This window comes from Bison bison, unplaced genomic scaffold, assembly GCF_000754665.1.
Source record: "Bison bison bison isolate TAMUID 2011002044 unplaced genomic scaffold, Bison_UMD1.0 scf7180017864213, whole genome shotgun sequence".
NCBI lineage: Eukaryota > Metazoa > Chordata > Mammalia > Artiodactyla > Bovidae > Bison > Bison bison.
The window spans coordinates 9,256,813-9,275,033 of NW_011494785.1; the positions used below are offsets into that span (position 1 = coordinate 9,256,813).

At 38.2% G+C, this 18,221-nt stretch overlaps 1 protein-coding gene across 1 annotated transcript in view; it reads right to left on the reverse strand.

Annotated features, from left to right (window-relative positions):
• EML5 (echinoderm microtubule associated protein like 5) overlaps nt 1-18,221 on the reverse strand; it is a 170,184-nt gene that overhangs the window by 39,214 nt on the left and 112,749 nt on the right. Inside the window, exons 23-28 of the mRNA XM_010845237.1 lie at nt 8,347-8,499; nt 7,517-7,648; nt 5,286-5,374; nt 4,313-4,489; nt 1,758-1,959; nt 923-1,049 (exon numbers count right to left, since the gene is read on the reverse strand). Coding sequence (XP_010843539.1) covers nt 923-1,049; nt 1,758-1,959; nt 4,313-4,489; nt 5,286-5,374; nt 7,517-7,648; nt 8,347-8,499 — 880 coding nt within the window. The remainder of the gene's footprint in view (nt 1-922; nt 1,050-1,757; nt 1,960-4,312; nt 4,490-5,285; nt 5,375-7,516; nt 7,649-8,346; nt 8,500-18,221) is intronic.

The following is an 18,221-nucleotide window of genomic DNA, read 5'->3' on the forward strand; positions in this document are numbered from 1 at the left end:
CCTCTAGTTTAATATTCTGCCCCTTCTTATGCCTTTATGGCTTCCCTGATAGCTCAGTCGGTAAAGAATCCACCTGCAATGCAGGAGACCAGGGTTCAATCCCTGGGTCAGGAAGATCCCCTGGAGAAGGAAATGGCAACCCACTGCAGTAATCCTGCCTGGAAAATCCCATGGACAGAGGATCCTGGTGGGCTACAGTCCATGGGGCCACAAAGAGTCAGATACAACTTACACCACAAACAGATCATCACTGTTCACCCCCGTTTTAAGTGACTCTATGCAGTTCACTGATCCATATGCCTCTTCACTGTTTTCTATCTTCTCTAATGATTTTAAAAGCATCAGGCTCACAATTTTTCTCTTGATCTGTCATTACACTAAGATACTTTATTAAATGAAGTTCTCTTTCCTCATAAGACTGCAGTGCACATAGCCTTATTTTGATTTGCCAATTCTTGACAAAGACCAATAATTCCCAGAGACAAGCTATACTTCAACTTGCCTTTTTGGAAAAAATTTAAAATAATGACTTTCTATCCTTGATCAAATGCACATGGATAAAAAGGCCTTTTCAAAACTTAAGCATCTCTCTGGTTCATGTGCGTCCTAAAACATACTAGGTATTAGATTCAGTTTGTATTATTTCTTGAAACCCTACCACATATATTTATAAAAGTTAGCAAGTAAGATTCCTTTAATCATACAGACTTTATATATAGCATCATTCCCTAAGCTACTTGCAAAGGACAGCATCATTACCAAAAAGTATTTCAGGACAAACATGCTTTCTAAGAGAAGCTGGGGCTGTAACATGCAAGAGCACCACCGATACTTATTTTCTACAAAAAATTCATTCAGTTAAACAATTCAATTTCTAATACTGATAACTTTTTCTTCATCTAGTTTTAAACTTGATTGTTACCTCTCATCAGTTGAGGGTTCTTTTTGTTGTAAATGAGGCTTGATTCCAAACATTGGGCGAATATTTGTTGATAAGGCTCTGATGGTGTAACTGATTTCATTCTCCCTTGTGACATCACTGTCATAGCCTAACATCAAAATATAAGAATTATTCTCTACGTTATAGCTGAGGATCTCAATTATGATCTTAAAAATCAGATACAAGGACATTAAACAATATGAAATAAGTTAAATACATCGTGTTATAGTCAAATTATGAAATAACAAACAGCCAGTAAAAATGATGTAGAAGAATATTTAGTGATAAAGAATGCTGATTAAGTGATAATAGCAAGCTACAAAAAAAAAAACCCTCAATATGATGCCATTTTTGTAAAAAAAAAAAAAAAAGATAATGTATATAAATACACATACCCCTATGGGTAACATCCCAAATGTTAACAGAAGTTACCTCTCTGAGTGTTCAAATTATGGATGCTGTGTTCATTTTTTTATTGCAAAATGTACTTTCTAACTTTTCTACAATGAGTGGGTATTACTAGTATAATAGGAAAAACACAGAATTATTTTAAAGGATGAGGTTCAATACTATAAATTTATTTTAGTAGTGCTTCTTTAAAGTATGATTATCACACACTGCTAAATGAAGAATAAGTCATCAGTATATGCCAACCTGTTATTTTAGAGTCGCAAAAAAAATTCTGGTGTTAAACAGACCAAAAAGACTGAAACGATAATTATTCAAGCATTATTATTACTTATTAAACTTCTGCAGTTTAAATCAGTTGTGCTAAATTTTTTCTATGTTTTTGTTAAAATACCTTAAAATGACATACCCCCATCTTCTTCAGAATCTATATCAGATTCTTCGCTATCACAAGGTCTTTTTTCTCGATAGCCCTCCATTTCATTTGTCCAAACCATTAAAGACATATCTGCGCCTCCTAAGGTAACCAACATGCTGTCATCGTAAGTCCAGCGAACATTTGTGACATGTGTACTATGGGCCACGTACCTCTTAAACTTTCCAAATTTTCCCTAAAAATTAAAAAAAATTCAAATTTCTGAGAAATTTTATTACTTGAAAAGTTTTTATAATTTTGAACTTCTTTCTTAATCTCTGATTGGAAATTAATCATTGCAAAGGCACTTTGTTAAAAAAAAAAAAAAAAAGAGAAAATACTGAAACTCACTAAAATAAAAAGTAACCGCTCCCAAACTTAGTGAAGATAGGATAAACTAGTATTTTTGCACTCTGCTGTGCTATGGGCATAACTCTTTTGGAAATCAACTTGGTATTCTACATTGAAAAGTATGAAAATGCTGACCTTTGTCTCACCATCCCTTTTTAAGAGTATATGCTAAGGAGACCTTATCTATACAAAAAACATTCGCCATAGTACTGACTTACAGCAGTGAAACATTTTATTTTTTTTTTTTGAAACATTTTAAATACTGTAAATATTCAACATAGTAATAGTTAATTATGGTGGATATCTTTAAAAAAACTATGGCTATGCAGACATATTATTGTCAGAAAGAAACACAATAACTGGGAAAATCAGGATACGAATGCCTATGTACATACAGCACGGCCATATTAACAAAAAGTAATTAGCAAACACTTCACTATATACTCATGTACATATCTTTCATTGTAATTCATTAGTGTGTTTGATTATAAGCAGATGTTACACACAGTAGTGTATTTTTCTTTTAAATATAAGGACAAATCCAAGATACTGATAACTTTTAAATCTAGAACACTAGCACTACTGGATTACATAGGTAAATTTCAGATCAACACGTTGATCTGAAATTTTATATGGATATCTTCTCAAGGGTGTTAAAATAAGACATGTCTTAAATAAACAAAACGTGTTCAGTCGCTCAGTCGTGTCCAACTTTGCAACCCCATGGATTGTGGCCTGCCAGGCAAGTACACTGGAGTGGGCTGCCATTTCCTTCTCTAGGGAAACAAAACATAGTAATAGTTAAATCAGTGGATTCTTTGGAAACGAGGAATCAATAAAATCAGCTGAAATCGAAGAGAAATCTGTCATGAAAACACCAGAAGAAGATCATTTCCCTACGATTTTCTGGTTCTTGCTAGTAAGGAGAAGAAGAAATCTGTGGACCAGCATTCTAGAACATACTCTTAGGGCTTCTACACCATCTAGAACACTAAGAGTGAAGCCTTTATTAATAAATGTCTTGTTGGAACATTCGTGTCAAGTAAGGTTCTACAACTTCAGTGTATCTAAAACAAGGACTTGTGAAATATTTTCTTGGGTACCTGAGTTCTCTATGGGAATTTTTAAAACTTACAGTTTCATTTCAATGCTGAAATGAATCAAGACCATCATGCACCGAATATCATGATTTCAGTGCCATATTTCAAACTTATATATATGTTCATGTTGGTGCTAGATTATAACATACATCTGAATTTGTGACAAGGAAATGCATATCTATACTTGATGTCATGAATTTTATTTTTGTGCTAAGTGAAAGCCTAATGTTTCCCAGTAGTTTGAACAGAAGAAAGCAGTAAAAGGATTCAGTCATCACATAGCACACAGTTAACGTGGGCACGTACACTTCAAAGAATCTCTACAGTTTGGTTTTATAAAAATAGCATTATTCATCACATTAAACCAATGTTGTTTACTTTGATTTTAGAGGTATTATAATTTATAGTGTTTTACATTTAATCAGCGGAGAAGGCAATGGCACCCTACTCCAGAACTCTTGCCTGGAAAATCCCATGGGTGGAGGAGCCTGGTAGGCTGCAGTCTATGGGGTCGCTAAGAGTCGGACACCACTGAGCAACTTCACTTTCACTTCTCACTTTAGTGCATTGGAGAAGGAAATGGCAACCCACTCCAGTGTTCTTGCCTGGAGAATCCCAGGGATGGGGGAGCCTGGTGGGCTGCCGTCTATGGGGTCGCAGAGTCGGACACGACTGAAGTGACTTAGCAATAGCAGTAGCAGTATATTTAATCAGAACATTTTAAATGTTAAAGTTGTAAATATCAAGAGTTTGTATTTAGTGTTAATGATATATATTTTATCATACGAATACTAAAATTATTTAATATTAGGACTAAAAGAAGGATTCTTCTAAAAGGAATATTTATACTACTCAATACTCAGAAACCATACAATATAATATGTAACTTAAGATATGGGATCATAAATTATAATACTACTTCTAGATAAAAGCTATAAACATGATGTCAAGAACAGGAAATAAATTATGAACCTTTCATATTACAACATTATGTATTCCACATGTGATATTCATATTACAACAGTGAAATGCTATGAAAGGGCATTACCTTAACCATTTTTATAGTTATGATCATTAGAATTAAGGAAAAACACATACTTTAGCAGGATATCTAAATAACTTCACAAATCCCAAATCGTCCCCAGTAGCTAGGACTGTTTTGTCACTGGTGAGGCAAGAGGCAGTTACGTCCGTGACCTCTCCAATCACTGGCCAAATTCCCTCACAGCAGAAACCAAGCACACTTGTCCATGATGCCCAACCAATTTTTTCTGCCTAAAAAATAAAAAAAGACTGCTCTAAGTTTATAATATCTCACTCTAAAACATTAACAACAAAAAACTGAATATTCTTCTTTGTAATTAATTATAGATCTCACAAGTAAAATTAAAAGTTTAATAAAAACAGTGAAACAAATTATTAGTTGCTCTGGTTCTGTACCTTGCCAAGTCCACTAGTTCCTGCAGAAAAATTTTAACATAACTTCATTCAAGATTTATTTATCCACTGTGTATTCTAGATGCTGAACATACAGTGACAATATTAATAAATAGGACTTTTTCTGCTCTTAGAATATCAGAAACGGATTCTTTCATTTCATGTCTAAACTTCTACTAGTACTTTTATAAGCATGTTTTCCAATTAACCATTATTGGAAATTAAGAATCTGACTTACAATCCCTCTCCTTACTAAGCCACTTTCAAATTAAATTTAGTTTCTCTTCCTTGGCCGTGTCAAAAAGTTTTGCTAATAATGTCAGTCACAAAACCACACACATTTTTTTTTTCTTTTTCTTTTTTCCTTAAATAGAAATTTGCCAATAAGCATCTTAGGTACATGGGTTCCAAAAGATTCGACAGAGATGCAGTAATCCAATCTTAGACGGCATGTCTTTTACGTGCTATTGTATGCTTCTTGTCTTTTAAGTAAAGTAATTAGAGAAGAGCTAGCCATACAAGTAAGCAATTTATTCCTTTTCTTAACATAGCATATTTTCCTGTACCCAGACAGGCATTTGCTTTCTAACCACTATTAGTCATATCAACATTACAAGCACTACTATCTTCCTACCTCTCCACTGGGAATGGTTTGTTTTTTCCCTCTGGGAGCTTCAAAGAATAACTGTTCTTTAGCACCAGTGTTGACCTGTAAAAGCTTTCCTTAAAAAAATTAAAAAATATACACATATATAAAATATAAATACATACACAGTTAGTATGATGTTTAACTTTTTTGGGAAAAATTTAGCCTTAACATAAAACCATTTTCCTTTGCATCAACCATAATAAAGTAATTAATATATAATAAAGTAATTAAATTCCTAAATGGCTTAATGTGTGTGTGTGTGTGTGTGTGTGTGTGTGTGAGCACGCGCTTCCCAGGTGGCTCAGCAGTAAAGAATCTGCCAGCCAATGCAGGAGACGTAAAGAGATACGGGTTCAATCCCTGGGTGGGGAAGATCCCCTGGAGGAGGAAATGGCAACCCACTGTAGTATTCTTGCCTGGAAAATCCCACGGACAGAGGCTCCTGGTAGGCTGCAATCCATGGGGTTGCAAAAAGTCTGACACAACTGAGTGACTGAGCATGCACGTGTGTGTGAATAAGCTATTTCTGTCATCATGCATATAAAAATCCTAGAAATAAAATTTGAAGTATCATTTAAAATAGGAAAAGGAGTACATCAAGGCTGTATATTGTCATCCTGCTTATTTAACTTATATGCAGAGTACATCATGAGAAACGCTGGGCTGAAGGAAGCACAAGCTGGAATCAAGACTGCCGGGAGAAATATCAGTAACCTCAGATATGCAGATGACACCACTCTTATGGCAGAAAATGAAGAGGAACTCAAAAGCCTCTTGATGAAAGTGAAAGTGGAGAGTGAAAAAGTTGGCTTAAAGCTCAACATTCAGAAAACTAAGATCATGGCATCTGGTCCCATCACTTTATGGGAAATAAATGGGCAAACAGTGGAAACAGTGTTAGACCTTATTTTTGGGGGCTCCAAAATCACTGCAGATGGTGACTGCAGCCATGAAATTAAAAGATGCTTACTCCTTGGAAGGAAAGTTATGACCAACCTAGACAGTGTATTGAAAAGCAGAGACATTACTTTGTCAACAAAGGTCCATCTACTCAAGGCTGTGAGGGTTGGACTATAAAGAAAGCTGAGCACAGAAGAATTGATGCTTTTGAACTCTGGTGTTGGAGAAGACTCTTGAGAGTCCCTTGGACCACAAGGAGATCCAACCTATCCATCCTTAAGGAAATCAGTCCTGAATATTCATTGGAAGGACTGATGCTGAAGCTGAAATTCCAATACTTTGGCCATCTGATGCAAAGAGCTGACTCATTTGAAAAGACTCTGATGCTGGGAAAGATTGAGGGCAGGAGGAAAAGGGGACAACAGAGGATGAGATGGTTGGATGGCATCACTGATTCAATGGACATGGGTTTGGGTGGACTCCGGGAGTTGGTGATGGACAGGGAGGCCTGGCGTGCTGTGGTTCATGGGGTCGCAGAGTCGGACACGACCGAGTGACTGAACTGAACTTTTAAAATATATATTTTAACTGTATTTGGAAAAACTAATTTACAATACCATATTTACAGAGGTGACTATCTGAAACAACAACCTCTCAAAATGCAGCATTTAAAATATTAACCTTTATTCAAATTATTAACACTGACATATGCCACACATTCTGCTAAAAAACAAAGATATTCATTAAATCCTGTATGTTAAACAACTATGATAATTTTAGGGAATGTATTTTATTGAATGCTGGGGAAATTACATTAAAATTAGGAATTCCCTAGTGGTCTACCAGTTAGGACTCCGGGCTTTCACGGCTGTGGCCTGGGTTGAGTCCCTGATCAGGGAACTGAGAGCCTGCAAGCTGCAGAGCACAGCCAAAAAACAAAGAAAAAGGTCAAACCCTGCTCTTAAAAAAACCCTAATTAACAGAACTATTTTCTAAAATTTCAGTGACTATTTATATCAAACTTATCCGGCAAAAACTAGGACAAATGACTAAAAAAGAATAATATTTAAATTACTTTACAAATTAAGAATCTATCACTTACTGTACTATCATTTGAATTATATTAGACGAGGTACTGAAAAGTCTAAACTCCCAGCATTCATCTTTAGATATGAAATAAAGTAGTGAAAATCATTTTGAGAATAATGTTTCTTTTTCACAGTGCTTTTGAACTCATCTGTCGAATTATTTGTCTCTAAAGTAGCTGTGCTAAATCAATGAAACTTTATCAAACAGTAAGCTACTGAAACTCTTACCTCTAATATCCCAGTCGACATGGGTTATGTAACTGGTAGCGCCTTTGCATATTCCTACTCGTTTACTGCTCATGACATTGTATATATCTATAAAGCTATCATGCGATGCTACAGCAAGATATTTCCCAGAACCTATAATAGAAACATAATTGCTTGAAATTTTCTACAGTTAGAAATATTTTTTATACTGTACAACTAGAGTTAATTTTCTTAATTTTTTTGGAGGAACTTTAGGTGTTTTGCATTTTATAAAAAGACATATGAGTCAAGCAATTAATGGTAATATTTTTCATATATAATTAACACAATGAAATAAAATTTTAATGTAGTGAGGTAGTGTGATGGAAAGAAAATGTCAAAAATTATACACAAAGTAATTTTGATATTCTTTGCATTTAACAAAACTTTAAATTTAGGAAAAAATATAAGTAAGCTAACATAAATAAAATTTGCCTTAACATTAGTAATTCCATAGTAGGTTTTGTCATTAGTAATGAATACATGGAAACTGATAAAGCAAAATTAATGTAATTTCAAAAGCATTAGGAATACAATGAAAACAGTTATCTAATCCCTCAGGTTACGAATGAGGAAAAGGAAGCTCAAAGAAATGCCTTGGCCCAAGTCACACAGAAACTTTAGTGACAGAACTGGCCCTAAACCAGATATTTTGCCACTGATCTACAGTGCTTTCACCTCTCACTATACTGCCTCTTCTAGTAAAAAACTAAAATTCCGAGATAAAATAACAGTAAATAAAAAATCACACATTGATATATTCACTGTCATACTCAAATTAATAATCAAATATGATTTCAATGAGATCTTACCTGGTGAAAATCGAATATCTGAAATAACATCTTTTCTGTGGTGAAAAGAGACAAGATCTTCTAGAGTATCTGCATTTGCCATTAAGAAACTTCCATCATTGAGACCTACAGCTAAAGCTTTACCATCAGGAGAAAAACAGCAACACCTTCCACCTAAAAAACAAAGAAAGCATGTATCAGGGGATTTTCCTCTATTAAAAAAAGTATATGCTTAAGAAAACTTTGATTTCACAGAGGAGGATTCCTATGTTTATTATAGCTTCAAATCAATATTAGAAATAAAGACGCAGATAATAAAGTTTTTTATTGAGAACAATGGTACAGAATTCCAAGCATTAATTAAGACAAACCATTCCTTTTCTGAATGTAGGAAAAGTGAGTACTGATAGTGACCTTGAAAGAAACTAAGCTGATGAAAAGAATGAGAGATTTTAACTACATAAAAAGCCAATAATATAATATATGTGGAAATTTTGTTGTTTCTGTTAGGGGAGTTTGCTACCTTTGCAGTTTCTATCCAACAAACAAGACGTTTAAGAAATAAGGTCATCTTTATAAAAATGATTTCAAATTTAAAAAAACCTGAAAATAGGCAATTATTAGTTTAAGCCAGGAAGATTTATACACATTTTAAAACTATACATGAAGAAATCATAATATTAATATTATTAACTAAAAAAAATAAGGGTTAATGCCGAACTGGCAAACACAAAAAATGGGCTTAACCCAACAGCAAAGGATGTAGCAGGCAAACTCATAGCCCTAAGGCTTTTGATATCTTGCATAAACTCTGGAGTGGGACAGATAAGGTACAGCTGTTACAGAATGAAAAGTTATAGAATGAATTGAGAATAAGCAGTCACTTTAATCAAGCATACATTAGAAATCTAGGATGTGATTTCTGATATTTAAGAGTCAAGAGATGATGGTGACCTGAAGCAGAGTAGCAGCAGTGGAAGTAGTGAGAAATGGTAGGATTTGTATACCTTTTGAAGAAAGAGATGGCAGGACCTTGACCAACTGGGAGTAAAGCAGGAAACAAGAGAGAAAAGTAGAGGCTATGTTTTTTGTTTGAATCATGATGTTATTTACTGAGATAGGAAAAACTAGGGGAGGTGTGAGTGTTTGTGGTTTTGTGCCCTTAAGAATGCCTGTGAGAAATTCAAATGAAGACATCAAGGAGGCATTTTGTTATATTAATACTTCTCTGGAGCTCAAGGGAGAATATAGGGCAGGGATATATTATACATAAAGGAGGTAGCGGTTACAGCCATGAGACTGGAGAAGGACTGTTATTCATTTACTGCCTCTCAACTCCAAATCCGCCCTTATTTTTCCTGCTCTCTGATTACTGGGGGCTTCTCAGGTGGCTCAGTGGGTAAACAATCTGCCTGCAATGTAGGAAACACAGGAGATATGGGTTCGATCCCTGGGCTGAGAAGCTCCCCAGGAGGAAAGGGCATGGCAACCCCCCCGCCGCCGCCCCAGCACTCTTGCCTGGAGAACCCCGTGGACAAGAGTAGGTTGGTGGACTACAGCCCACGGGGGCGCAGAGACACAACTGAAGCGACTGAGCGTGCACGCACTGACTGGGGCTGGACCCTACAGATGTTTTTCCTTTGCCAGCAGAGGGTGCTGGAGGGAAGGCCAAAGAAGAAGGAAGACCCTTATCTTCCTTCCGATATGCTGTAACCAGAGGGTTAATGAGGGGACAGGAGCTGGGGGTAGGGGGGTTTCTCTGCCTTCCTAGCAGAAGATCTAGATCAGCCCGAGGGCAAGTTTCTTTTCTACTGGCAGGCAGTATGTTCCTGAGGCACCTATACCTTTTCCAAAGAGATCTGAATCTCCGCCCCAGGGAAGAGGGGAGGGTTCACCCTTTAAGTTTATTCCTTGATCACTGTCCATAGCCCTATGGGTGGCAGCTGCTTTCTGCAGCTGCTACTTCCCCTTAGAATCCTCTTTCACATCTTTTAGTAGTTAAATCACCTTTCATTAGCTAACAATCCATATTAAAATTTCCCTGTTCAAATTACTGGGGTGGTTTCTGTCTGTGATTGATACACAATAGTACTAAAGTGGTCAAAGGAGGCATATTGTTAAAGATAAGATTTGCGGAATTGGTTCAGTCATGCCTTGGGCTTCAGCGTAGTGCTGGGTCCCTGCCAATGGGAAATGGGATGCAAGCCATCCAGGGTGTGCACTGGCATGGCAACAAACTAAGCTGTGCCCTGTGGGTGACTGAAGTACCCACTGCAGAAAGTGCCTGGGGAGTCCGAGAAGCTGCTGCCCTTCACCACGACAACAATGACGATGACCACGAGCTCGGCACTGTACAGAAGATTACACTGAACGCAGAGTTAACAGAATGAAATAACAAGCCCAGGTCCTTTAAACTCTCAGCGTGAGTCATGGTCTGAAGAGAGAGCTTCCGTGACAAACCTAAATGAATTTCTGACGGGGCCGATACTGCCAAAAACTTACAATGGTAATTGAATTCACAGACTCGCCAAGTTTTCTTGTGTGAAAGTGAGGGCACTGGTTGGGAAAAGAACTCTTCACCATGGACTGGGAGCTGCTGGCCGGACTTCGATAAAACTGAGTCTTGATCTTCTAAGTTGTTTGGAGTTTCACTGGCAGAGCAGAGAGCTTCCTCTCCTGGAAGACTCACCTTCTGCAACAGATGGTTGCAGAGGATGTCTAACCTCCTGAAAAACCATCACCATCATTCCTTTGCCATCACTAGACCCCTAACTTGGATCAAATCTCAGCATGCTCTAAGGCAGAGGTTGGCAAACGTCTTAAAGGACCAGAGAATAAATATTTTCAGCTTTGCAGACCACATCAGCTCTGTCACAACTACTGAACTCTGCTCCTGCAGTGCAACAGCACACGGAGACAACACGTGAAAAAACGGGCATGGCTGGGTTCTGACAGAGCCTGACTTACAAACTCAGGGGGTGGAGTGGACTGGATGCCTGGGCTCACCTCTGACACAGAGGAAGGAATCCTAAACCTCAGGGAGGTAAGGATACTGGAGAAGATCTTTCACATGCATCCTGCATACCCTCCCATCAATTACAGATCCCCTGAAGAAGTCCAGAAAATAGTCCCTTCACAAAAGCATTGAGAGATACATTCATTAAGGGCAGCATCTGCATCACTGAAAAGCTCTGTGTCCCCCACTTAGAGGTCAGGAAGTGGAAATGTCACCACAGGCTCCCTGATGAAAAAGACACTCCTGGAGAAGCAGACGCCAAGCAGCAGTGCTTAATCAACAAAAACAAGGTAGGTTCTTTCACCAGAAAGGGCAGGAGGGATGTACTACTAATCACAATATTTTGGCTTGTGGAGATTTCTGTTGGTGGTTAATTAATCACAGGGTCCCCAGGAATGAAATAAGTTACTAGATTAGTGTTTGATCTACATAATAGGAAAAACTCCAGACCTGGTGGCTAAAACACCCGACTTAAATCATCACAGTGGAGAGTCATAGACTCCCAGCAACTTTTCAGACCTAAGCAAATCCATATACTCAGAGCCCCCTGACCGAAGGGAAGGCCAAGTCCCAGTGAGGAAGAACTATGAAGCACTGCTGCAGGTATGTCGGTATGTAGCAAAAATCTTCCTCCAAGGTTTGGGGGCCACTTAGTAGAATGACTATGAACTGAAGAAAAGGAAAGACCCAAACTTCTAGGAATTACTAGACATGGGCTCCGCAGTGACACTAGCTCTTAAGAACACAAAATGCTGCTGTTGTACAAGCAGTAAAAGTGGGGCCTTTAGGTGATCATGTGATAGACGGATTCTAAGTCCACTTTCAAATCACAGTGGACCCCATCCAATTCCTGAAGTGGAACAGATACACTTGGCAACTTGTAGAATGCTCTACGCTGGCTCTGTGGATCCAAGGGGTAAGGAAGAACTAAATGAAAACCCGTGGAAATTTCTCTGCTACTAAGACAATAAACAGAAACAAAACCGCAAGCCTGAGAACTGCAAAAATCAGTGATATTACCTAGGACATGAAATACGCAGGAATAATAATTCCTATCATATTGTCATTGCTTGTTTGGCCTGTACTGAAGTAAGATGGAGTTAGCTAATAACTCTGGATAATAAATTTAATCAGGAGATGATTCCAATTGAAGCTACTCTTTCAGATCTTTACTAGAACAAATTAACATAGTCCCTAGCATTTTACAGCATTTAACAAGCAGCTACGGCCCTGGCCAATATGCCCTTTTATCTCCATACCAATTGTAAAGACCACTAGAAGCAGTTTGCTTTTACCTGGCTTGCATCTGTGGACACCTTCAAATCCTTGCCTCAGGGCTATTTCAACTCTCCTGTTCTCTGCCATTGGAGAAGGAAATGGCAACCCACTCCAGTGTTCTTGCCTGGAGAATCCCAGGGACGTGGGAGCCTGGTGGGCTGCTGTCTATGGGGTCGCACAGAGTCAGACACGACTGAAGCGACTTAGCAGCAGCAGCAGTTCTTTGCCATAATAGAGTCCCCAGAGATCCTTATCATCTTGACACTCCATAAAACATCTCAGTGCTCTACTACACTGATGACATTATGCGGAGCGGATCTGGGGAGCAGGAAGCAACAAGTACTTCAGATGTCTTAGTAGGACACAAGTGAATTAGGACAGTGGCAGATAATTTCCACAAAGACATAGGAACCCTGTCACCTCAGTGATGTTTCTGGGGATCCAATGATCTTGGAATATGTCAAGCCATTCCCTCCACCATGAAAGACAAATTGCTACACCTCCCATCACCTACCACAAACACAAGGAGCAAAATGCTTGCTAGGCCTTTCGGGAAGCAACACAGCACATCTGAGTGAGCTGCTCTACCCATGTATCAAGGTGCTTATAAGCTTCCGGTGGGGGCCAGGACAAGAAAAGGCAAGCTGACCTTCCGCTCTGATCTTAGGATCAAGCAGATTTAATGACCTTCAAAGTATCTGCGGCGCCTCTGGAAAGGTCCCAAAGGAACATACCTCAGATGGGAGAAAGGCCACGTCCTTTACAGGTAACTATTTTCCTTTTGAGACGCAGCTTCTGGATTGCTACCAGGTCTCACTAGACAGCAAGTAAATGCCTAACTATGGGATATCGGGTAACTGTGTCCCGAGCGTCCTTTCATAAACTGAAAATGACATGACCAGGCAAGTTACTGACTGGGTGTTCAGAAGAGCAATCTGTCATCAACTAGACACAGAATAGAAAAGACCAGGCTTGGCGAGATCTGGAAGTTACAAGTAATTTGTATGAACAGGGGGCTCAGAATCCTTCAGCAATAAATCCTACTGCAATGTCTCTTCTCTCTCTCAATCTGTACTGATGGCCTCAGAGGGGTTCATTATGATCAACTGAGTGAAGAAGAAAAACACTGAGCCAGATTTTCAGATGTTCCTACATGGTATGTTAGTCTTGATGAAACTGAAAGAGGAGAGTGAAAAAGTTGGCTTAAAGCTCAACATTCAGAAAACGAAGATCATGGCATCTGGTCCCATCAGTTCATGGCAAATAGATGGGGAAACAGTGGAAACAGTGGCTGACTTTATTTTTTGGGCTCCAAAATCACTGCAGATGGTGACTGCAGCCATGAAATTAAAAGACACTTAATCCTTGAAGGAAAGTTATGACCAACCTGGATAGCATATTCAAAAGCAGAGACATTCCTTTGCCAACAAAGGTCCATCTAGTCAAGGCTATGGTTTTTCCAGTGGTCATGTATGGATGTGTGAGTTGGACTATGAAGAAAGCTGAGTGCCGAAGAATTGATGTTTTTGAACTGTGGTGTTGGAAAAGACTCTTGAGAGTCCCTTGGACTGCAAGGAGATCCAACCAGTCCATCCTAAAGGAGATCAGTCATGGGTGTTCATTGGAAGGACTGATGCTGAAGCTGAAACTCCAATACTTTGGCCACCTCATGTGAAGAGTTGACTCATTGGAAAAGACCCTGATGATGGGAGAGATAGGGGGCAGGAGGAGACAGGGACAACAGAGGATGAGATGGCTGGATGGCATCACCGACTAGATGGACATGAGTTTGAATGAACTCTGGGAGTTAGAGATGGACAGGGAGGCCTGGTGTGCTGCGGTCCATGGGGTCGCAAAGAGTTGGACACAACTGAGCGACTGAACTAAACTGAACTAAAGCATCACAGCCACACTAGGGGTAACCCAGAGGGACTGTAATAAAACTCCCCAGTGGGCAGGTCTTCAAGCAGTGCACCTGGTTTATCACTTCTGTAGTGAGAGATGACTACACAGACAGATTTATACTGATTCATTAGCAACTGTTCACTATTTGAATAGATAGAAACTGGAAGAAACAGGATGGGACGATGAGAGGAAAGGAAATCTAGAAGATAAACGTGTGGGTAAAACTCTCAGAAAGGGCATACATAGGCTGTGAAGATTTTTGTGTCCAAAATAAAGTCCAATACGTGTACCTATTGCAGAGGAAGCTCTCAATAATCAGATGGACAAAACAATATGTTTTATGGACAACAGGCAGCCTCTTTTCCTAGCCAGCTAGCACTTGCTTAGTGGGTCAAAGGTGGCAAGGGCAAAGTCTCTGCTTGGGTTCAAAACCACAGACTTTTCTTTACCACAGCTGGTCTTGGTACTGCTCAATCTGCTAACAGTAGAGAGCTACTGAACCTCTGATAAGGAACCAGTCCTCAGGGAAAATAGCCCAGCATCTGGTGGCAAGCTGATTACACTGAGCCTCTTTCATTACGGAGAGGACAGAGTCATCCTCAGTGGGACAGACAGGACTTTTGGATTCACCTTCCCTGTCCACAGAGCTTCTGCTAGCACCACTATCCATGGCCAGGATACCTAATCCACCATCACCAAATTCCAAGGTTCTGATCAAGGAACTCTTTCATAGTGAAGGATGTGCAGCGTCTGGCTCATACCTACGGAATTAGCTAGTTTTATCACATACCCTCATCTTCCACAGAGGGCTACTAACAAAATGATGGAATGGCTTACTGAAAACTGATGTATAGAATCTTTTGCAAGCAACATCCTGAAAGACCAGGGTTTTGTGTTACAGGATGCAGTATATGTGTTAAAGCACAGATCATTATATGGTGCCATCTACCTCAAAGTCAGAATCCAGGGGTCTAGAAATCAAGAAGTGGAGATGGGAGTCCCTCTTCTCACTATTATATCTAATTGTGTCAAATATTTTTGCTGTAAGCTACTTTGTCATAGACACTTTGCCACAAACATATTCACCACATAACTAACTGATTATGAGGCAATTTTGCTATAAGAGATAAAATAACTAGTTGACAGTCTGGTTTGACATATGCAAAACAAAAATATGAATGATGATGAATTCTTATTTTGAAACAAACTACACCAGATGAGAAAGAGGCTGAGGGCCTACAAGGCACAGAGTTGAACCCACAGATCCCATGGAACTTTAGAATGTTTATCAACAGACATGGGACAATCCATGTTCATTAGTAAAAATGTCCACCAAAGCAATCTAAAGATTCAACACAGTCCCTATAAAAATTCCACTGGCATTTGTCAGATACAGAACTAATCATCTTAAAATTTGGATGGTACTACAAAATACTCCAAAGCCAAAGCAATCTTGAGAAAGAGCAACAAAAGTGAAGACCTCACTCTCTCTGATTTCAAACTATATTACAGAGCTACAGTGATCAAAACAGCATGATGTTCGCATAAAAACAGACACACACAATAACGGAAAAGAACAGAGCCCAGAAATAAACCCATGTACATATGGTCAGTTAATTTACCAAAGAAGTCAAGAATGTACAATGGAGAAAGGAGAGTCTCTTCAATAAATTGTGCTGGGAAACTAGAATGGCCACATGCAAAAGAATGAAACTGGATCACTATCTTACACACAAACAAAAATGAACTCTATAAGGACTGAAGACTTGAAATGTAAGATGTGAAACCAAAGAATTCCTAGAGGAAAACTTAGGTGGTAAGCTCCTTGACATAGATCTGGGAAATAATTTTTTGATCCTGACAACAAAAGCAAAAACAACAACAACAAAATAAACGAGTGAGATGATATCAAACTATAAAGCTTCTGCACAGGAAAGAAAATCAGCAACGAAAAAAAAGCAACCTACATAATGGGAAAAAGAACTGCAAATCATATATCAGATAGGGGGTTATACATCCAAAATGAATAAAGAACTCATAAAACTCCATAGCAAAAAATCCACATTGGTTTAAAAATGAACAAATACTGAAATGATATTTTTCTAAAGAAGATATACAAATGGCCAAAAGGTACATGAAATGATACAGAGAACAGACAGCAGCTACAAAGGGGTGGTGGGATGGGCTGGGGGTAGTGGAAAAACATTCAGGTTTGATTATAATTAAAAGCTAAAGTCACAGATACAAGTTTTAAATAGGACATTCCCAATATATCCCTATACAGAAAATTGCAAAGGCTGGCAAATATTTATTTTACAGATATTAAGAATACAGACATTAACTCATGTTGCATATTAATACTTCTGGTTATTTTTATAACTAGTTACCATAAAACTGAAATATTTGGCAAAATTCTAGTTTATATTAACTATAATGTTAAGCCCCAGGATCATAATATTTGCATATTCATTTTCTGAAGAAAACAGTATTTGCTTACTGAATGTTTAAAAGAAATAACTGTGTTTTACAATATTTAAACCATTATGATATCAGTATTTTGTTATAATTAAGTCAATCAGCATAAAACCACATGCCTCTTTAAAGTTATGAAAATCCACTTGTTTTTCTCTTGAATTAATGAAGAAGTAAAAATAAAAGTTATTACAGAAGAATATTTAAGAACAAAAATACAGTATTATGATTCTTCTAAACAACCTAATACAAAGATCTACTTCTAGAAGGAGCCAATAATACCGGTAGACAATTTTTCTGGTCTAATACATGACATAAATCCAAAGATTCAGAAAAGACAACAAATCCTAAATAACAGACCACATACATGCACAATGTTATTAAACCTCGAAACTATAGAAAAATGTAAAAGAGAACAAGAAAACCATTGAAATAATAACTCTGAGTTAAGAACTCTAGAAGCAGTTAAATTAGCATTCAAGAATGAGAGTTAGAAAACAAACAAAACACGTTCAGACTGCAGTACACCAAGGGCGGGGCAGCGGCAACAGCCACCCTGAGTGACACTCTAACGCCAATCAGAGGCTTGAAAACAACAACGAGAAGCTGCATGAAACAGATCTGCTTTTAAAGAACTGCAGTGTCAGTGATAGAATATTTCTGTTAGAATAGGCCATTCCCACCACCCTATTCTTATATACTACTGGTTCATTCAGAAGACGATGAGAGCACTTCCAACAAATCTTCATTATGGAAATTCTAAAACTGTATTTCAGAAGAAAATGACAGAAGAAAATGCTTGAGATACAAGAAAAAAAGGTGAACAAACAAATGCATATGCATAGATAAATCTAAGTAACACCGACTGCATGAAATGACAATAATGTCCACTTGAAGGGAGGTTTAAAAAAACAGAGATCCTCAAAAAAATTAAAAGTAGAACATCATATGATCCAGTAATTACATTCGTGGGCATTTATCTAAAGAAAACAAAAACACTAACTCAAAAGATACATAAACCCCTATGTTCACTGCAGCACTGTTTACAATAACCAAGACACAGAAACAGCTTGGTTGTCCATGAACGCATTAAAGTGAAAGAAGTGAAGCTGTGTGACCCCATGGACTGTACAGCCTACCAGGCTCCTCCATCCATGGAATTTTCCAGGCAAGAATACTGGAGTGGGTTGCCATTTCCTTCTCCAGGAGATCTTCCCAACCCAGG